General features: G+C 40.0%; 2 protein-coding genes across 4 annotated transcripts in view; one reads left to right on the top strand and one right to left on the bottom strand.

Annotated features, from left to right (window-relative positions):
• The window catches only part of LOC119730863 (tRNA (uracil-5-)-methyltransferase homolog A-like), a 32,661-nt gene extending 30,866 nt beyond the window's left edge, over nucleotides 1-1,795 (bottom strand). For all 3 annotated transcript variants that reach the window (XR_005271401.1, XR_005271399.1, XM_038203914.1), the window contains exon 1: nucleotides 1,667-1,795. The gene's annotated coding sequence lies outside the window, so the exon portion shown is untranslated. The remainder of the gene's footprint in view (nucleotides 1-1,666) is intronic.
• Nucleotides 1,796-3,247: 1,452 nt separating this feature from the next.
• Nucleotides 3,248-22,450, top strand: LOC119729929 (carboxypeptidase B-like). Its single transcript, XM_038202710.1, has 10 exons — nucleotides 3,248-3,558; nucleotides 5,954-6,035; nucleotides 9,303-9,515; nucleotides 10,369-10,470; nucleotides 15,473-15,586; nucleotides 16,692-16,802; nucleotides 17,301-17,391; nucleotides 18,279-18,487; nucleotides 19,910-19,994; nucleotides 20,328-22,450. Exons 1-10 carry the CDS (start codon nucleotides 3,287-3,289, stop codon nucleotides 20,552-20,554), a joined length of 1,506 nt encoding a protein of 501 aa, XP_038058638.1. The 5' UTR covers nucleotides 3,248-3,286; the 3' UTR covers nucleotides 20,555-22,450.
• The last annotated feature ends 324 nt before the right edge of the window (nucleotides 22,451-22,774 follow it).

The raw sequence follows: 22,774 nt of genomic DNA on the forward strand, positions 1-22,774 counted from the left end.
CCCCTCCCCCCCCCCCCCCCCCCAGGCCCTCCGCCCGGCCCCTGGGCATTACCATGATCCACTGGAACTGAGAGAGCCAACCTCTGACACTCTGAAGGTCATTTTTTTTTCTCGCGGTTAATCCTTGACCCCCACAAAATGTAATCAGAATTCCAGAAAATCCTATTTAACCTACATTTTCACGCAAAAAAAACCGATGTCCAGAAGCTGCCAAAATTGCTCATTTGACTAGACAGAATCCAGCTCTGCGGCGTAATGGTGGGGGTGTGAACAATTAATTGGAGGCAAGGTGGCAAATACTACGCTATGGGATGTCACAGTTTTTATTCTCATTCTTCACATTCTTCATTTTTAGGTTCCCCCCCCCCACCCCCACCCCGCTTTTGTTATCCCAAAAATCAGAATTCTTTCTTTGTCATGTCTATTATTTTTTTCCCGGTCCCCCGAATACGTGTAGTCGTGTTCCCTAATGTGGCACACTTCGAAGCTTACCCAACTTTCCTCGTGTAGTGTTGCCAAAGCTCTTTGTTGACAAACCTCAAATTCATGCAGTTAAATACTGGTACTTTTACCTTATTAATGCTTGCTATTTAACCCCTGTGAACAATTTCGGTTTCATAAAATTAAGGCCGAAATTTAAAAAAACGGTGGCGTCCGGAAATTGGGCACAAATTGGCGGAGTGTTCTCTAACGTGGCGCACTTAAATAAATCTCGGAAAATTCCAAATTAACATTTAAGAATTTTTGTAAACTTGATAAATTCTGATAAATCATTATTATCTCTACTTACATACCCAGCCAGATGTTTGTCAGAAAATTATTTTCTTATTTTTCGGGGCATTTTCAAAGGGTTCACTTTGCACTTGAAAATAAAATCGGAAAATCACGCCAAAATACATTTTTCTTTTAACTTTGTAGCAGGTAAATTTACCCGCGATTTATGAACGGGAGTGTTTCGAACTTGATGAAATTTCACTTTCGGTGAAATTTCAGTTAAAACTTTTGCTCTAGCTAGGCGCTACAGGCGAAAAATCAAAGTGCGCCACATTTAGGGGCCACGCCACGTTAGGGTACATCAACAATGTATACTTTCATATCCACTCTACTTTTCATCGTTAAGTCTTTATCTAGGTAAGTGACCTTGTGTTCCAAAAGTATAATTATTAAGAATCAGTGAACGAGGATGCACTTGCCAAGCGCAGCCGGTGCTCGGCATCGACAAGCCTGTTATCTTGTTCCGCATTCTTAAGAATGTGCGCTCAATCTGGAAGATTTTTTCTTCGAAGATTGCACAAGGATCCAGTTGCACAATTATAAGAATGCGCATTCTTATGTGATAGCACAAATCACAACGGAAAGCCACAACAGGGTCATCCCTACCCGGACTAGATAAAACTTAAAACAAAACAGCTCTGATGGAGAAAAATCCATACTGGGCCACCACTCATATTCCTTAATGACCTGAAAAGTACCAAAAGTTGTAAATCTGATGAAGAAACACTGTTTAAGGAGTACAAACATTCTTTGATAATATAGTAAATGTTCTGTCACTGTCAGTGTCATGGCCCATAGACTTTGTGCAGGGAGCAATCTGTGGTGGCCCAGTAGTATGGATTTTTTTCCCCGTTAGTTCTATCTATCATTTTAAACAAATCTCTTTACTGACTTTATTTATAGCAGCAGTGCCGACTGTGATCAATTCGGTGTTTCTAGCCAACAACGCGGTCATATCGCGATGTATATGACTGATGACAGTTTGACCGCTGGTACAGTCATGACAGTTGACTGACAAAAAGCCACGTGTTTATGTTTTCATTATGCTGCCCTCATGCGTCGCTCGAAAGGCATTTGAGAACTTTCCAAAGCTCGGCTTCGTTCCAGCTGAGCTTCATCACTGGCATCACTCAATTTCCACACAAAATTTATATAAATGACTGTAATCTCTAAAAAGCCACACCGCAAACCAAGCTGACGTTTTGCAAATGGTGTACAAAAGTTGAGTTCAAACATTTTCGTGAAGGGGTGGTTTGGAAGAGAGAAATGCATTTTCCACCAAATGACAATGATTTATATGTCAGAAATATGAACCAAATATTAAGTGGCTTTAAATTATGAAATGGGAGGAATATTATCGCTCGGTAAAATCTGGACTTTTCCAGTTCACTCGGCTTCGCCTCGTGAAATGGAAAACTCCAGATTTTACCTTGCGATTATATTCCTCCCATTTCATAATTTAAAGCCACTCAATGTTTATGTACCATGTGACTCGCTATCGGCCAATCAAGACATAGAATGTGTGGGCGAGTGGTTATAATATTTCCCATTCCCCATGGGCGAATGGGACGTTTTGACCCCCGGCGTGAATGGGAGCAATAACGAATGCCACGTGATGTGAGTTCCACCAATCAAATGACAAGGATCTGTCTGTCGGTTATATAAATACAACTATAATAATTTCTAATTCTCGTGGTAGGCTTCTGCTTCATGTTTTGTTTCACATTGGCGGTGGACAGTGCACGCGCACGCATTATGCATTATAATTCTACGGTTCATAATTCCCCCCCCCCCCAAAAAAAAAAACCCCCCCAAATTTTGACAATGTGTAAGGCTATGAACTGAGACTTTTGTCTTCTCTATTGTCTTCTGTATGGTTAGTCGCATTTTGTAATGGTTCGCCACGATATACATTGTTTTTTACCGTCTACGTGTACAGGCACATCCTGGCTTTTGTATCCTGTCGCACGTAGGCCCAAATGTTCATTCTTACCCGAAAAGGAAATAAATGTTCCAAATTCACTTTAGATTAAAACCAAACGGCATCCGTTGATACAATTTTGCCAGGAACGATGCAACCAAAACATCCGGTGGATTTCTTAAAAAGCCCAGGTTTAATAGGACTTCGACAGAAACACGTCACCAGTTAAAAAATTCCAAAAATATTTGGGTTGCAAAGCTGTAAATTATAGTCATTCTCATGCCAGGCTAAATACTTTAAACGCAAGCCATTCCAAAACAATGAATACAATTAATGTTTGAAACGATTTAGTTGATTGGTATACAATATGCTGGTATCCCGTTACGGTATAACAATATTGACATTTGGAGGATTTCTAATTAAAAGTAGAAAATGTCCCGTCAAGCTTGCAGCACCCTTCGTGTACTAATTAAACGCGCAGCGCTCGTTCTATATACGTGTTATTAACTTAGACTTGAATTCCAGCCATCTCAAAACACGACTGGTGGACGCTGAGGGAAATAATAACCGGTACGATAATGTTGCGACTGAATGCAAAAAGTTCAGACTGGATGTGAAGTCTATAGCGAGAAACTGAGTGGTGGTATTCCGGGTAATATTGGATTAGTACTGGTACCGAACGTTGTTTGGGGAACATTATCATCATCATCGCATTACTGTCAACTCGGATATCATAAACTTGCCATTGGAGCAGATTCGGGCGGAAACGGTGTTGCCGGTTCTATGATGTTAAAATTGGCCATTTTGTTCATAATAGTGGGTTTTGTGGCCAAGCTTAACTGCGACCCAGCGCGATATGATGGGTGAGTATCTTCGTTGTTCTAAAATGTTGACGAGCAGTTGTCAGTCGGATTAGTAAACCAAACATATGTTTGATACTAATTTAAGTCCTCTGTGTAATCTTTATCAATAACATCTGCGGAGCTTCAGGAGCGGATCTAGCTTTCAGATAAGTCGATTTGAGTGAAGGCGTGCCGAAAGCACGGTCCAGTCCGGGGCATCCCCAACCGGAAAATTTCTGAAATCTACGATGCTTTCTCCTGCATTCTAAGGCAATTTTAGAATAACTTTAGAATGTTTTTCGTTTTCAATGTATCATAACATCAGTAAGCGGCAGTGAACGGTGGGGGGGGGGGGGGGGGGGGGGTGCAACCCCCATCTTCTCTTCACATGAATTTAAAAATAAAACGACAAAACCCAAATATTATGTAGTAGTATGTACCAGATAACAGACAGACAAAGCAGTAATATGCACACGAAGCAATCGAAGTGAAACAAAAACAAAACTCCTAAAAAAACAACAATCCGGTTTCAGTTACTACAATTAACATATACACAGGGTGCAGATTACACCAAATCCCTTAAGAAATCATTATGAAAACAAATTGCCATCACATGGGGAAAAAGTGATTTCAGACATCCACCAATGCAATCACTAATGCGGTCATCCATAGAGGAACCCATACGAACTGTGATAACTATTGTTTTGACAATTTTTTGTTGTTGCTTATATTCTTACCATGTAGTCTTTTTTGCCATGTAAAATACTGTACCTATACTTCGGGTAATTCCATTGGACACACTTCCGCATTGCAATAAAAAAAACATAACGCACTTCTTCATTGAAATAAACATATAACACACTTTGTTGCTAGAATTGGTCGATATTTAATACTGTGTGACGGAATACAGGGTTAGTCAGAAAGATATAGGTACCTGTAAAAAGGATTTAATTTTTTCGTCAACTTAAAGAAAAGCAATTTAAAGAAAAAACACAAACTACAAGGTTTTAACAATCATCTGTTTTTTTGTTTCATCAGTTTTGCTTTTGTCGGGTTCGAGAGACACAGAGTTCACCCCCCCCCCCCTCCCAAAAAAACCCGTAAAATAATGAAAATCAATTTTGTCCACTCGGATCATTGAATCAGGCGGGGGAAAAAAGCCGCGCACTTTAAACCTTACACATGAAGGGAATGGCTATTGATTGAGTCAATCCCTGCGGTATGTTTCTGATTATTGCAGAGCTGATAGATTACAAACATTTGTCACGAATGCAGCTTTCTGAAACCACTTTCGTCTCCTTTTCGTTTTCCTTTCACATGACCGAGAATGATTAAGGATCACATGTAACTATGTGCGTATGTCATTCATGCCTAGTCTGGAGTAAAACCGACACGTCTTTCTGTGGACAACTTTGTTTTTCCCCTATTAGGATTTCGAAACTTGTAAATTTCAGAAATTGTGTCGCATCGTATTATCCATTTCACCAGATGACAGCTAATTAATAGGGGTTTCCTATGATGTACTATTTTCAATCGCATGTCTACAAAAAATGTTTCAAATATTTTTTTTTTTGAAATCGGGTAGGCCTATCCATCTTTCACAAAACTACATGCATGCAGTTTTGTGAATGTCCTTTCTGTTACATAATTATTATGTTAAGTTCGACGAGACAAGGTGCCTTTCTTGGTTAGTTACAGTATAACGTCCTTTTTCAAACCCTTTTTCTCCATAGAGACGTTTCTTCTAGCTTTGTAAAAAAAAAATGCACAAGCGCACAACATTGTAACCAAATATCCTAGAGAAGTCCATGCTCAAAAAGATTAGCCACAACATACTCATTTTTGCAGAGCGGGTCCAGTGGCGTCGCCAAGGGGGGGCCAGGGGGGGCACGTGCCCCCCCTGGAAAACCTAGTGCCCCCCCCCCCCCCCGAGTGCCCCCCATCTGAGATTTGGGTTGGTAAAAAAATATATGTATATTTTGTTATATTCAACTCCCATCATTTGAGTTGGTTAACTTAATAGCAATTTCTGGAGATATCTTCAGATCGAATTTAGCATCAAATGTGGCACCATTTTGCATCTAGCCCATCCTCCGTATGCGAAAATTTTCCAAAGGGGAGGGGGGCACCCCCTCCCCTTAGACCCCTCCCCCAGGACGGCGATCCGTATCCACCTAAGTGCCCCCCATCAAATGCTGGTGTCCCCCCTGTGCCCCCCCAGACTGAAAAGTCTGGTGACGCCACTGAGCGGGTCACAATGTCATATAGGATTTAGATTTCAAAAAATGATAGGAGTTTGAAATGTGATTACCACGTAACGTCAATTAATGAATGGGCTAAATCCAGAAAAAAATTCGAGTGAAAAATATTTCTCAATCCCCCCTCCCTCTCCCCTCTCATTCCCCTGTCTCATCAGCTACAAGCTTCTCAGGGTGCATACCCGTCATAGGAGGGACCTGGAGGCAGTGAAGAGGATCCACGATGCGGCGGATGAAAGAGTGCGTATAGCTTTGAACTACGGTCATTTCATAAATTCGGGGTCCATTTGTGTTTCGTGTATATGTTACATCTGCCATTAGATTTTGTAAATGCAAGACACATTCTTTAATGCTTTCTATCTCCAAGAGTGATTATGCAAAGCAAAACACATAAAACATGTTGGAAGTCAATTTTAATGATACTTGTATGGCAACTAACACAGGTCAGGTGTAACATAATATACACACACAAAAAGTCACACTTTTGGACCCCACAGTATGGTAAAGCACTAAGGAAGCTAGTACATGCATTTGGTAAAGGAGAACTTGTATTCAGTTGCATTTATACCAAAGTGCACAAAATGTGCACTCAAAACGCCCATCATTTCCTCTCAAACCGAGCTTGATGGACATCGTTTCAGTAACGGATTCTAAGTTTGAATAAAGACACGTTGAAACCATTTTAACTACACCCCATTCCCGGCTTAGTCTAAGGATCAGACATTCGCGTGATATGCAGAGCCACACGAACTAACGTCTGATAGCATGTACATTTTACGCGACCCCGCGAACCAGCCAGTCGGAGTCGACTTTAGAAACTGTTTAGTCATTCCGATCAGAAATGTGGACCAAGCTGTTGATTGGTCAGTTTAGCTGCCATGTTTCTGTAACACAACAACGGGTTACGGATAACTTATAGAATTAGAAGGCGACAGCTGAATGGTCAGAATCTCGAGGTCAAGGCGCAGTTCAGATACCGTGACATCTTTCGATCAGAAACGTGAACTAAGCTGTTGATTGCAGGGTGACCGTTTTAGCCGATTTTCGGCTAACTTTGACAGAATTTTTGTTAAAAAATAAGTTTGACAGAAAATTTGACAGGATGGATATTTTTTGGCAGATTTCTGGCAGAATTCTGCAAAAATGGTTAATTGACAGAAAAACAGCAAATTTGAACAAAAAAGTGTACATTTGTTTAAAAACGCTTCAATCCTTTCAAACAAACCCTTGCATAATGGGACACGAATGGCTGGTCTAGGTGCGTGCTGAGGTTCACTGGGAAACAGACTTGATCGTGGCCTGATCTGCGTTTTGCCCGAAATTTAGCAATAATTTCACATCTTTATGTGACTAGTAGATTGTTTATTATGTAATTTGAATCTAAAATTAAGGCAATACTACCTACATGTGATTTTATGTGGTTATAGTGTATTTCGAGTAATTCTGGGGAATTTGGCAGATTTTTGATAAATCTGACAGATTTTTGATTTGCATTTAGCAGAATTTTGCTCTGACCTTACGGTCACCCTGGTTGATTGGTCAATTTGGCTGCCGTGTTTTTGTAATACAACAACGGGTTTACAGAAAATCAGACAGAAGGCGCCCGCTGAATGGTCAGAATCTCGAGGTCAAGACGCAGACTTGTTTTGCATAAGTTATCGCCGATTCTGCTCGCAGTATCATAGACCCTTGCTGTGCAAGAGGATATTCGATAGACTATTCCCGGCTATGGTATCCTCGATACTGGAAGTGCCTTATTCCTCCGTGTTTTGGCCTTACTAAAATGCACGAAATGCGGTTTACTCCTCAAACACTGCTATGTGGTCCATAGGCATAATCATTACTCTAACGTATATATGCCAATATTAGCGGAAACAAAACTGTTATTTACATCCACCACAGGTTCAGTAAAATTGTGGATATTAAGGACGTGCATATACGGCGCCCACAGATGCTGACAAATAGGCAAACAAGTTTTATATAAACAGGGTATGGATATTTTTCACGAGGTGGCCAAAATGTCTTAATATTATTCAAGTACTTATGAGCGTGCCTTAATTCACTAATGCGCAAAGTTGCCATACAAATATGTGACGATGGTAGTGCTCATCTCGCATCCAAATTATTATTTTACTCTCGAAATGATAAAATGATATATTTTTTTCATCCATAATGACAATTATTCGTCAGGGCACAAACTCGTGGTCCTATGATATACGGTGTTGGACCAATGGTAAATGGGTTCGAACCTTGACGGGGAACACGGTGCTATAGTGTCCTTGGGAAAGACACTTTACTACAATTGCATCTCTCCACCCAGGAGTATAAATGGGTACTTCTGATACCAGATTGCGCTGATCGCTGCTGCAAAAAAAGTGGTCTCATGGCCCAATGAACAGAGTTAATAATCCTGAAGTGCTTTAGGACCTACCTTTGGTATAAAGCGCTATATATAAGCACCACACATTATCTCACTCATAGAGGAATTTCGAATTGGAACTGAAGCCGATGGCCTTAGTGTTGTCTTTTGTTGAGGGGATTTTCTTTTTTTTAAATGTCCTCAATTCATACAGTGGTTTAGCACTGAGAGCCTCTCTTTCAGAGCTAAGTTTGGGATTCGTCTGTTATCATCCGTTTTTATAACATATTCCTAGCTCCATGTACTCACGTTGGGTGGGTTTTTTTTGGGGGGGGGTGAAAATTATTTTACAACTTGCGGTTATTTTCTTTATTTTAAATGAGGCCATTCAGTATTGGGTTAATATACGTGACTGTTCAAGTTTACTTGGGTGTCTAAACAGACCGAACCCTCACAGCCCCCTCTTTTTCACAGCTTTAGAAAAATACCTCGCAACTATCGAAACATATCTGGAGAGTGCAGTTCATGAGCTTTTCACCCAACGAAACAATCTTTCCAATCAGGTAAATACTTATTGATTTATGACGAATTCAAAACAAGTGCCGATTTTTCAATCTGTCCATCCACGGTCTCAATTGTCATTTATTAGGAATGTAATAGATTTGGGGTGAGGGTAGTTTTGCTTTCTTTAATGTTTAAATTTATTGTCTTTCTTTATTTCGTTGTTTTTTTTTATGTCTTACTATTTGTTAACAATAGTCAATATCCTTTTGGAAATAATGGTAGTCCTGAAAAGGACTGTTTGGTTATTTTTCTTAGATGTTTTACTGTGCTGCTCTGTCGCTACCCCCAACTTGGTATAGCCTTTTTTACAAATGCAAGTTTCGGACTTTTTTTTTGTTGTTGCGGCATGCAAAATATCAGTCGTCGTGGACAAAACGAAAAAGCGGTACTTGTATTCAATTGATCATAACTCAATAAATAGTTACCCGATTGGAAAGATTTTTCTGTGTTGAAAAGCTAATGAATTATACTCGCTAAATGTAAATCAATATTTGCGATGCATTTTTTGAAAGATGTGAAAAAGAGGGGGCTTTGAGGGGTCGTTTTTCTTTTGTGTGGGACACCCTATATTTTATGATTTTTAGTTGGATTTTTGGCGGGAGCCGAGGTCGGTGCACGGGGATGTGGACATCATGGTCTCTGCCGAGCACCAAGACTACCTCAGCGACCTCCTCCAAGATGGCGGCCTGGAAGCTAAGACGATCATAGAGGACATACAGGAAGCCTTTGAGGAGCAGAGCGCGATCAACACCGAGGAGGAGAAAGAGTTCTTTGGAAGTTACCAAAATCTCTCCCAGGTATGGATCGTTTCAAACTCTTCTTGCGAAATTTGAATCACCAAAGTGGGTGGACTTAGAATTTGGAAGGATTTTCGAAGTACACAGATATACATTTTCTACTCGAATAAATCTAATTCATTTCTGATATGATTAGAAACAAATTTGCTACATCTGCATTAAAAAAAAGAAGGTTACATTACATGTATATACCAGTGAGGGTTTGTGGATATCTGCATGGAATAATATGTTTTGAGAAGATGTGTAGTTCTGAAAAGAACCGGTTGAGAGATTCGTCCACATGATGTTGCCGCAAACCCTCATTAGTTTACACCACCGCCATGCAAGGTTTCAAATCTTATTTATATTATATACCAACAGTTATATTTTGTAAATATAAATTAAACAAGAAAATGCAAGCCTAGTAAGCTGGTCCCAAAGCTCACAAAATGTTATTGGATCGTTTCAAAATGTCTATTCGCTGCATGGGAGTCTTTTCAAGCATCTTGTTTACACAATGGGTCGGATTTAGTCTGGCCCCTCTTCACCAGCCAACATCCAGTTTGTCACGAGTGGTAGTCAGTAAGTGAGTCCGGGAGCCAGTCGGGTAAAAAGTGGTTTATAATAGGCTGTCCCCTCTGGTACTAGCAACAATAAATACATATAATAACAAATTAGACCCACTTTTACTATGACGGAAATTAAAGTGCATGTATCCGTACAAATCCATTTTAAATCAGTTTATATACATAAATTTGACATCATAACTAAACTCTGCTCAAGGCTTTTATAAAGAGAGATCGTTGAAGAAAAAAGGTTCAACTCGTTTCTAGATGTTTAATTTCCATGTTGATTTTGTTCTTTGGCTCATAAGATCAACGAATGGATGTTCACGTTGGGCGCCGATTATCCTGACATCGTAACAGTTTACGAGATAGCGACGTCGTACGAAGGGCGACCCATACACTGCCTAAAGGTATGTGATACATCCATCATCCAAATTACGATATTTTTAGGCACAGATTGGAACGCGTGTTGAAGTGTATAACTTGTCGCGCTTCTGGAAAGATACTAAGTGGTTTAAATTTTTGTAGATACGACTAGAGCATTCCGACTTGAGTCAAGTCTTAGTAAGGAGAAGACAACGTGAAGAAATTGCAGTTTAAGACGTGATGGGGGAAAACCCCAGAAGAATAGTCTGAGGAAAACCCATCAGGCAGGGTCTAAGAACCAATCCATGCACACATTGGCCTAGGCTCGACTACAACAACACTGGTATATGAAGATACTATCCCCATTGGTTGACCCGGGTAGGAGCAGAGTAATTTTTCCATCCACTTTGTTTTCAGAAAGAAAATGAAACCCGAAAATATTGGCCCCTAAAATGTAAGTTGCTCGTACACAGTCATGTACTAAGAGTTTAACAACCCACATTCCGCCGATTCTGCATCCTACCCCAAACGAATGATGTCACACCACGGAGGGGTGATATTACAACAAATCTGTCGACAGACCGCCATGCTAACAGACCCCCGCGATAAAAGGTAGACATGATTTTTTTCCCGGTGAAAAACCCAGCCTCCATAAAATCGAAACACGGAAGGGGGGTATAGGCTATAGACACCATCTTTCTATAGGGTGCGATGTTCAAATCGGACGGTCGTGTGCCAAACTGATCAGCAATTAACATGTGTTAGAATGATCAGCAGCACTTTCAGTTCCTTAATTTCAGTTTCTTATTTACTTTGCGACTCCATCTTCTGCAAGATGTCTTTTTGAGGTTTACATATCGCGTGCGGGCATAACCCCATGACGTTGAGGAAGTTAAGGAAAACTGTAGCTTGTTCTCAACCTCATGGTAACAGTGCAAGACCTGCTGATGTCGTGCTGGCTTTGACTAATTTACCAAACGCAATATCAACTTCAGACGAACTAGACAAGCCGCTGTGAATGAAACAGCGAAGTCGCACCTGATTGGTTAATTCGTCACTGATGCATGACGTGGGCAGGTTGACGCGACGCATGATTGGCCGGCTTATTAGAGTTACTGCGCATGTTAAAACAAGCGTATCACGATGTAGGTTTTTCAAAACGCATTGAAAAACACATGATATTTACATTACAAGATATAATTTGTAGAATAAAGATTGAGTAAGCGTACTTGAACTCATTTTTGTTCGTCTTATAAAGGCGTCGCCCAGCATGGCTTTTTGGCCATTAGAGTAATCCATACTTTCTGTGAAGACAAAATTCTTCTTTTTTTTGGCAAATTCTTTTTGCAAAATACATATTCTAATAAAGGTTAATTTTTCAAGTCAAATAATACCACTGCAAACTGTTTTTCAATTGGAGTGCACTTATTGTACCAAAATAATAATCATTTTTAAAGGCCTTTAAGGTATCATGACATGAATTTTACTTAGGACACATTTTTGCAACTTTCCAATCCCTAAAATTTGTGAATACTATTTGACGTACCTTTTTTGGTACAATGGCTTTATTTTGTTTTAAAAAGTGCACTCCCTTAAACATTAAAAACGGTCCATGCTTTCCTGAGGGCGCTCTTGCCGCGTACGGCACACTTTTCAGTTGAGGGTTTTCTGTTCAAATTGTGAACACGAAAAAAAATGCTCATTGAAAACATTAAATTGTGAGAATCCGTTTGCTCATTGACTTACTGTTATGTATTAAAACAACAACAAATCACAAAAAACAGAAAATATCCAAAATTCTGGCAAATTTTGGTGCTGTAATAGGCCCTAGCTACAATGAGGTTTCTACATAAGTGGCATCTCACTTTTTATCATGAATAATGGCAATTCACACTTATCATAGAAACCAAAAAGGCACCAAAATACCCTTGAAAAAACAAGTCAACTCTTTTTTCTTTTTTTTGAATTATTGATGGCGATTTTTGTCCGTCTTTTCCCTTAGTTTGGTTCATTCATGGAGGTGGGAAAACGTCCATGTTTCATTGTATGTTTGTATTTAATGGGAACTCATCAGTTCAAAGAACGGTAAATGACTCGGTGGTTGACAGCTGAATTTTGTTATCTTTTTTGGCATAACTACAGAGCTGCCAACTTTGCATCAATCAGGGAGATTTTGTACAACAATCAGGGAGATACTTAGAATTATGAATATGATACAAGGGGAAAAGTTCCATTATCAGGGAGATTTTCAAATTGTGTTCATCAGAACATGGAAAGATTAGTTTATTTTCAGGGAACTTTCTGCAGAATCAGGGAGAATTGGCAGTTCTGTAACTAGTACGCAAATTACATTAAACTTTCAGAGTAATGCCCCCCCCCCCCGAAAAAAATAGTTCTACCCTACCTCCCCTATGTTGACAGCCCCTACCCTAATTTCTTTTGGGGAATATGATGGAAAGAACCAAAACCATCAATTACTAACTTTTACTCTTACTACACGCAGACACCTCACACCTCCATGAGCTTGTACACAAAAAGAATCCCCCCCCCCCCGAAAAAAATCCCTACCTATCTATACCCTATTTTCAAATGGGAAGCAGAACTATTTTTTGGTCATACTGGTCAATATTACGTACTTTGTCCCTACGTTAATTATATGAAATGGAGCGAGCCAGATATACCTTTGTTTAATATTTGTTTTTCTAATTCGGTCACTTTCTTTATTGACTCACATAGGCCTATGGCTCAATATTGGTGCCAGTGCAAGTTTGACCATAGGGAACAGGTGTTTAAAATGAGTCCGTGTATAAACAATATTCGTAGTTACTATAAGACATATATTATATTATTTCTGTCATGAAAACTCGGCCATGATGGATTGGGGGTGGACGTCATAAACCCAATCAACCAATCATCCGTTCATCCCTTAAAGGGAATATACATCATTTGCTTTTGCTGTAATTTTCAGAAATGGATGGAACTGGGGGGTTGGAAATATAAAGCAAATATAGTTACACTGACTTTTTGGAGGTTTTGGGTTCGAAAATGCTATAAAAAACAAGAAAAACGATCATTTTCCTGTAGTCTGGTTCCCTGACTCCATATAAGAAGAAACAGAGCAGTTTACATACATTGGGGAATTGTAAGGTCACGGAACCAGTCTAGCTGGCTCGTACCCGTTCATAGGTTTGTAATCGATTGCAAACAAGTGCAATGGTCAATTGGGGCCAGTATTTGAAAAAAAAGCCAGTTGTTTCCAACGCTGATCGGCCGATCAGCGTTGGAAATTGATACAAAAATACCACTTTTCTTGAAAATGACAGTATACCAGGTGCCATAATTTTACAGGATGCTTTAGACTGTCATTTACCAACATCCTATTAAGGTATTTCGCAAAAACTTGGTAGTTTTATTTTTCGATTTTTGCAAATGTTGTATATTCCCTTTAATAATGATTTACAAAGTGACGCAAAGCCTTAAACTGCATGCTTGGATGCGGATACATAAAACATGCACGCAGAAAATATCACAGACACAGCAGACACGTTATCGCGGCTCACATGCATTTCTTTACAATCAAATTACCAAACTGTGCTTCCAATATATTGTTTTCCGGATCCATTGGCTGGAGTAGGCCTATGTGTTAAATAATAACTGAGTTACATTTTCCGCGAGGTTGCTATATTAAGCACAAATACACACAAAAATGCTTATTAAAAAATGGTCACCATGCAAACGGTGACCATTTTTTTTGGCAGGCCAATTATACATATATGACTGTTTTTCCACTTCAACTAAGCCTAAATTACTTGGGCTTGGCAGTAAATGTTCAGACCAGCTGAAAAAGCCTGTTTCCTTACAGAAACTACAACTAAGGCAAAAACACATTTTGTGCGACTCCCGAGCGCCAGCCAATCGGAGCTGCCTTTAGAAGTTGTGACGTCATTTCGAGCGCAAATTCGGCCAAAGCTGTTGATTGGTCAATAGCTGCAATGTTTTTTCTCATACAACACCGGGTTACCGAAGACAAGATAGAAGACGCCCGCTGAATGGTCAGAGTTTGAAGGCCAAGCGTCCATTTCATAGAATAGAGGTCAGGGGAGGGGGAGAATCCCAGTACATACCGTTATTTCGTTTGACCGTTTGGGTTTTCCTCAAAAACAAAAACAGTAAAACAACCATTGACCGTTTTGTCGTTTTACAGTTTTGTAAAACCGTCAAACGGGGACAAATACGGTTATTCCGTTTTATCAGTTCAGTAAAATTCATTACAGAACAGGCCCTAACGATTTTTGTTTTACAGTTTTTCGCAAATAACTTTGAAAAACAGCAAAACGGTCAGTATTGAATGCTGACTTTTTCTGCTTTTAAAACATCTTGGTTTGGAATATACTTTGATGACAGTAACATCTGTAGTTCTGCAGATATCGAAGCAGCATGATTCAGGAACCACAATTTTGAAAGGCCATGGTGCGTTTTACTTCTACGCGAACAATGCTGTAACGTTGCCAGTCGTTGGCAACGTTTGCGCAAGTGGGGCAGACTGGTCAGTGCTACCGTAACGTTCGGGGACGTTAGATACCAACGCGAACGGTCTTACTATAAGTCGTTCGCTACTTTTGTTTTTCCAAAATGGTTGACACACACAATTAACGTCATGACTCTTTCGGGGCTGAACATTTCCCGTTTTCTACACCCCAAGTCATTTCATAAAAATACTGGCACCATTTCACCTCCAGTCACAATTAATTTTCGAGGAGTATAGAACAGTGACAAACTGTACTATGACTATGATTGGCATACAGGGCGCCACCATTTTTGACAACAGTTGTTTGCGTTGACATGATCGTTCCAGTTGAGGTTGGCACGTTCGCATGGGCCGAGCTAACGAACGCAAACAGGTTTCTGAAACGCACATGACTGAAACGCACGTGTTTGGAACTATAACACAACCAAGGAGGTCGGTTAAGCACCCAGGCCCGTCCTGTGCACACAACTCCAATGATTTAAAAATAAAAAGATTATAATTCTGTTTTACACTATAAGGTGTCCGATCCGTACCAAGCCGCAGAGAGCACGAAGCCAGCCATCTTCATCATGGGAGGGATCCATTCCAGAGAATGGCTGTCACCGGCTACCGTCATGTTCATAACCAATGAGGTAAAACCGGTAAAATGAGGTCATGCACGGTCATGGTATCATAATCACTGTTCTCCATGCAAAAAAAATCTGGATAGCCCATTGACTGTTAGAAGTGAATTCACCGTCCGCCATATTGCTGCTCCAAAAAAACAATAGATTTGTTTGCAAACATTATGCAAAGAAAGATATCTTATTAAATTGACATATTACAATGTACACTTTTTTGCCCAGCGTATTATTTTTTATTGACAAATGTATAAATGACAACTGCGTAATATGTTTTATATGCAGTTTCTGTTTAAAAAAAAAAGTTTGTAAACTTTAAGACAAGTCTATTTTTAGGTGTTTTTTTTATCGATGGGTGTGGTTGAGACTGGTTCCCTCCACATATTCGAATGACGGGATCGGGAACCAGCGCGTACCTTTAATTCTTTGAACAAATGGCCAACGAGCAATCCAGACTTTTTACATGGAGATCAGTCGCATCATTATAACTGCTCGAGATAGCTTAAATCATTGCTTATAGTACGTGTATTCACTAAGCAGGCAATCAGCTGGGGACCAGCTATATGCAATAGGCAGCCTGTGATATTTCACTTGTGACCTGTTTTGCTAAGCAGATACTTTCTGTACTTAGCAAATTTCTGTGATTAACAGCTGCATGACTTTGGCCCTCTGATTCTTTTGAGCTGCACAGCAAAAAAAAATTGCAACGCGAATTTTCGGTAGTCGATCGTGTAGTATAGCGCCATGGTGTATACTTTAGGACCCCGGTCCATAAGAGAACAAAAAGATACTTTTATGTTTTGGGACTTAATACCTAAACATTTGGCTGTGATACAAGCAGGAAAAGTAACTTTAGGTGTTTGAATCATCTACAATAGTTCGCTAAGATATCATATTGAAAATCAGCTACCTTAATTTTGTGGAAGGAGGGCAGGGTTTTGAACGGAACTTGTAAAACATACGAGGTGTTCTAACTACACGACTACCAAATGTTCGTACAAATATCAGGAACAGTATAGGGTGTTGCCTCAATTTTTTTTCTGGAAACCAAGAATTCTTCTTATGAAATCTATGATGTTCAGTAATTATTAAAAGCTCTCGTAATATCCGTACACAGTTAGTGGAAAACTACGGCATTGATTCTGAGATCAAGGAACTGCTGGAAGGATTGGATTGGTACATCGTGCCCGTCTTCAACGTGGATGGATATGTCTTCAGTTGGGAGAAGGTGATTTATTTCCGAATGCACTCTATGTGGATTGATTGTCCACTCTGTCACTCGATTGGTGCCGTGTAGACTGAACATGGCCTCAGTAATGAGACAGATGACGGCTAGTCTTAGTTCAAGTCTGGATTTTTGTTGGTTTTTTTTGTTCACGGGTCCTTGGCAAGCGCAGTCGCTAAGGGGGGAGGGGGTCCAGTGGGGCCGGGACCCCGGCGAGCAACTGGCCCCCATCGGCAAAAACCATAAGCGTAAAAATTGTTTGCAATTGTGTTTTGCTCTTGTGGTGTGCCCCCCCCCCCCAATGCCAGGAGCTGGCGACGCCGCTGGGTAGAGGGCGCTATTCCAGTCTTTGGAACTTCGGCAACGCTACCCAAAATGAACTTAACAGTATTTCGTGCCGCGTCCGCGCCTATATTATATTAGCAAATCACAATATTTATTTTCCAGTTTGCTGATTACTTGTGGCTTGATTGTCAAACATTGTTTTTCGTCCCTATGCAGTACAGATTTTGGAGGAAGACGCGATCGGAGTACGATCACAATCGATGCAAAGGGGCCGATCCGAACAGAAACTGGGACTTCGAATGGGGAGGTCGGTAAATGAAATCAACAAACAAAAAGACAATTCAACTTATTTCCATATTTTATTTCATCACAATTACAAAACTTTAACGGTGAAATTCATCGTCCCTATAATGTGCACATAAAACAGTACACTTAATTGAAACACATAAGAATTTACATTAGGCGAAAAAAACCCAATTTTTCAGAAATTTGACAGAAATAAACCTTTTATATACGACACAAGTTCATTTTAAACATTATAGATCTAGAAGGTATGAATCACTTATAACAGGATGGGCGAAAATCCCGCAAAAACCCTTTCGGGAAAAACACGGGGAAATTCCCGATCCGGCTCCACCAGTTGCAACCAATTTTATAACTCCGTAGATCAGCGCATTTTTGAACTAGCGTGACACCTTTGTACATGACGGATGACTGACTGACTGATTGTCACGTGTTAGCCGGGCAGTGCTGTCATACATGATTACCCCGCAACGCCAACTGAATGTGGTAAATCCGGCCCAATGCGTGACAAGACTTCCAGTGAATAGCCAATATGAATCAAATGAGTATAAAATATTCTGTGCCCTGGATGGAACCGGCTTTACTAGGGCTACGTGGAGTGTCATGGCCTAGCGGTTAAGAGCACCGGACTCATGCTCTGGTGTTTCAGAGGCAACAGTGGCGTGGGTTCGAGCCCGGGCCCGGACACTTGTGCCCTTAAGCAAGGCACTTAACCATGATTGCTTCGTCCTTCGGATGGGACGTCAAGCCGGAGGTCCCGTGTGTTGTATATGGCCTAACGCACGTAAAAGAACCAAGTAACACTCCCTTGTGGAAGTCCTTATACTCCCTTGTGGAAGTCCTTAGGAGAAGAACCAACCAAGTATACATTGTCTTGTTATCGCCTCACAGTCAGCGGCGTGAGTGACATGAGCTGTGACGACACCTACGCGGGACCCTTCGCCTTCTCGGAGACCGAGGTCCGTCAGATAGCCGACTACCTGACGGATCTGAACGCCAGGCAACCCATCAACGGCTTCATCGACTTCCATGCCTACAGCCAGCTGTGGATGACACCATACGGCTATGACACGGTGCTACCTGACAACTACCAAGAACAGGTGATTGTGAAAGTTCTGCTTAAAGCTGTCTACGCTATATAATTAGGAGTCCTCTTTTATGCAACTTTTGTACGGATTGTTTTTTTTTATTATTAATTGAAAATAAAACAAATAAAAAGAGAGGGACGTTTTGTAATTACCCGGAAACGATTTAACGAGGAAACTCTCGCTCAAAGTGAAGATAGGGCTGGTACTAAATACTCTTTTAAATTATTCCACTTGAAGTGTCTTTTTTTTAACGTACATTTTTACCATCATGATAGTTATTTTTTTTATTCTTATTATCTTCATTGTTAATTGTTAATTTTATTATTTTATCATTTTAATTGCTGTTTTTTTCTCTTTTTTAAATGTTTTTATTTCTTATCACAGGACCATAATGTAAAATAGCCTTTGAGCTGATATTTTGTATCCTGTATAAAGATTTTGAAATAAATAAATAAATAAATAAGTGGTATCAATTGGAAGAAACTCAGTGCACACGGGCACCGATTTTTAAGTGCGTTTGCAGCGAATCAGTTATACGAGCCACATAATTGTGTACGCAGGCTACAGTATCAACTGAGCTGAGAATTCAACAACTTAGTAGTTATTCACACTTTTTAAAGCTATAGTCCATCATTTGCAGCCATCCGAAAAGTAACTGGCGTAATTATTGTTGAAAAACAAACTTGGTTGAAAGATAGTAAGGGAACTAAACTCCCTGTGAAATTATTCTTTCTGGGAAGCTGTCATTTTGAAGTAATCAACGAAAGAAGGCATTTCCAACGGTGATTCTTAAGAAGCACCGTAGGAAAATTTAAATTAGTAGTTCGTTTGTTATGCAGCGCAGCGCGCACAAGTATTGGAACGACGCACACGCGCGCGCGGTTGTTATAATTCGTCGGATCAGTGCGCTACGTCGCGTATAGCTGCAATTCAAAACAATTCAAAACATGATTCAGTAACTTTTGATTTGAAATTGAGATCTTAGAATGCTGTTTTTCTCGGAAAGTACAACTGAAACTTAGCTGAAACTTCATCAGGTTAGTTGTTCAGTATCCTTCATTAGATTTTGAACTCTTTTGTTGCTTCAAACGAACAAAATGCACAAATTACAAATGATGGACTATAGCTTTAAGTATTTGAACACACTTCTACGCGCGAGATCGAAATGCGTCAGTCCACAATTATCATATTGCGGCCGTCTTGATTTTTCCCATTCAAATCAACGTAACCAAAGCGAGGCTGGAAGGAAAAATAGTCTTGTTCCTTTTTGCACCAAAAACATTATCATTCAGTACTGTTATTGGATAAAGAGCACGTCATGGTGGCAGCGTGATAAAGTGCATGACGCAGCTAAGTCCTAATTTGAAATTAAGTTCTTCTCAATTAGTCTGTTCGTTATTTTTTTCTGATATTTCTTTCGTTTATTATTCACAGTATAACTTAGCAAAGGACGCAACAGACGCCTTGAGGAAAGTCAACGGAACAGACTACACCGTCGGCAACATTGCAGACGTTATATGTAAGTCCTTCAAGTATTTTGATAAATCTCTACAGAAGTATTTCCATTTTGGCATTTCTGATGGCAACTGCTGTTCTAACATCTTCAGTGGGTAAAACTTGTTATATCACAACTTCAGTTTGTCTTAGCGAGAAGGTCCAGTGCGGTCACAGAGGAAAGAGGTCATGGCCAAACGGATGTGGGCATGTTATTAATTTTAAAATATCGCAATGGCAATAATTACTATTATTCAAATGCAAAGTCTGCTTACTTTTAATTAATATGCGTTTAATTAATGGTTTTATCAATTCAAATAAAGTAATTCTATATCCCTTTATTTGCTTTATTGTACAGACAAGGCATCTGGCAACAGCGTAGACTGGGCCCGCGGAAAGCTCCGTGTCCCTTACACCTACGCAGTCGAGTTACCAGACAAGGGACGGTACGGCTTCCTGATGCCTCCCCGCTACATCATCCCGACTGGAGAGGAGACTATGGAAGCCATCAGGGTCATAGGTCAAGGGGTCATGGCGTATAAGGGGTCGGCATCCAAGTTGGACGCTGGTTTACCGACGGCTTGATTTGCCTACGTGTGCTTTAGAGTGCTTCGTGAAGTGATCCCTGTGTGACGTCATCTGGTTATACCCGCAATAAATGCTGCACTTTTAACTAAATTATGCAAAATAAGTTCGCAATTCACATCCCGACCGCACAAAATGTACTTACAAAGTATAAGTGTAAATACATGTGTAGGTACATGTAAATACAACAGGATTATGTATTGTTTGTTGAGCTTTTGAGAAATTATTTTGAAAGGTGCATTATAGGCCCTATAGGCCAATAAGTTTAAACACGTACAATTTCACAACCGTTTCTGCACTCATGATCTTGCCAATATAATTTTATTATCCAAATGCCACAAAATTAATGACTTCAATCGGAATTCATTAATTAACCCATTATTTAAAGGAATTCATGTTTGAAACCAAATCAAATCAATCCACCTTTAATAGCGGCGCAAGGCCGACTTGTGGTTGGATGTTTGGAAAACGATAATTAGATCTTAGCTAAAGTCTCAAATCTCGCGAGAGTATCTCCCAAAGTCCCAGATTACGTCACACACACTCACTTCTAAATAAATCAGGCTTGTTTCTTTCCTTCTTACACTCCAGTTAGTAACGAGCGTTAGGGGGACTTGAACAAGTCGAATACGAAGCACTTTAGTGCGCGTGGCGGCAAATAACGCAGCCGATAAACGAATCTATTATACAAGTCGTAGTTTTGTGGACGAATGGAAAAAGCAGTAAAACAATGGCCTTAATTCGTCGACCACAAAAATACAACTGGCAACGCCGCACCCGCATACCCACCGCAATAATTTAATTATTAGACTGATGAAACTGAAGATTAGTTGCAAGTTAAGTGCGATATTAACAGGGCTGTAAATATCGCCACCACGGATATAAGCCTTATATACGAGTCGGCCATCTCAAATTGAAAGTGAGGTTAAACCTTCCTTTTTTGGGACTTGCGGAAGAAATGGAAGCAATGAAATAAAGGTAATTACTAATAATACCAGTCTGCTCTGATTAATACTTTAAAATTGTGATTAAACATTGCCTACCCTAATGTTTTAGGCCACAATTTAACAAAAACTGAAAGTGAGGATTGGAATGCTTAGATAGTTCACAATTTATAAACTATATTCAGGAAAAACAATCAGAATGGCTTCCTCGTGCATAAGGTTTATATAGGGCCTATTATTGTTAAACTTTAGGCTGTCTGAATACGGGCTTCCAGCGCTATGGCTACGGCTACTGCCAGCTTGTGCCCACGGTAGTTGTAATGGGCGAAGACCGTGTATAAAATCTAGACATTACCTTTTGCTAATCAACGTCAACCTCCACCTCAGAGTCTACCTCATCAAGCAGAGAGCGGACTTGATTATTGTACATGTGTAGTAATTGTGGAACTCGTACTCGTACATTTTTTTTTTATCATGCCTTCGTGTTCGCACTGCTCTAAAGGCTATTCTCGTACTCGAGCTCACACACGCATTCGTATTCGTTCTCATGACAAGGTACCGTAGCCACATGGCAAAGTACTCGTACCCGTACTATATACCCGAACTCGTACTTGTACTCGTACCCGCTAATACCCGTACTCGTACCCATAAACAGTCGTACCCGTATTCGTACTTACGGAAATGCATTCGACTACGTCAGTGTCATACTGTGTAATGAGTTTGGAATACGAGGCACGAGCCTTATTATGTATACTATTATGTTTCCCGGCTATTAAAAACATTTTTCGTTCGAATTCACCGATGCTCATATTCAAATTCGTTCGGCAACATTGATTTTGTGCGCCCCCAGTGTTTAATTTCGTCTTTTGTGTCAGACAATTTCAAATTTAGTTCAACAATGAGCACACGCTTTTGACCCGGAGTTTTCGATTACCTTCAGAGGCATATCTAATAATTTAATATAAGAATAAGTCTTTACTTTTTTCTTTCCGTATTTCTTTATTACTCCTTGTGGTTTATCTTCTTCACTAATGTTACAGACTCAAATAGGCATTTTGCACATGGATATATGGGTTATCGATTTTGTGGCTTTTTACATTTCCTTTTTTTCATTGTAAGGCTTTTAATTCTTTTCTTTCGTTTGTTTTTAATAACGTTGTATTTCAGTGCTCTGCTTTGGTCCGAAAAAATCACGCGAACGAATGTGCCAATTGTGCTTGGGGACACAAGGAAAGTGCTTTAGAACACACCAGACTAATGCACCTTTTACAAGTTT

Source organism: Patiria miniata, unplaced genomic scaffold, assembly GCF_015706575.1.
Source record: "Patiria miniata isolate m_02_andy unplaced genomic scaffold, ASM1570657v1 HiC_scaffold_22, whole genome shotgun sequence".
Lineage (NCBI taxonomy): Eukaryota > Metazoa > Echinodermata > Asteroidea > Valvatida > Asterinidae > Patiria > Patiria miniata.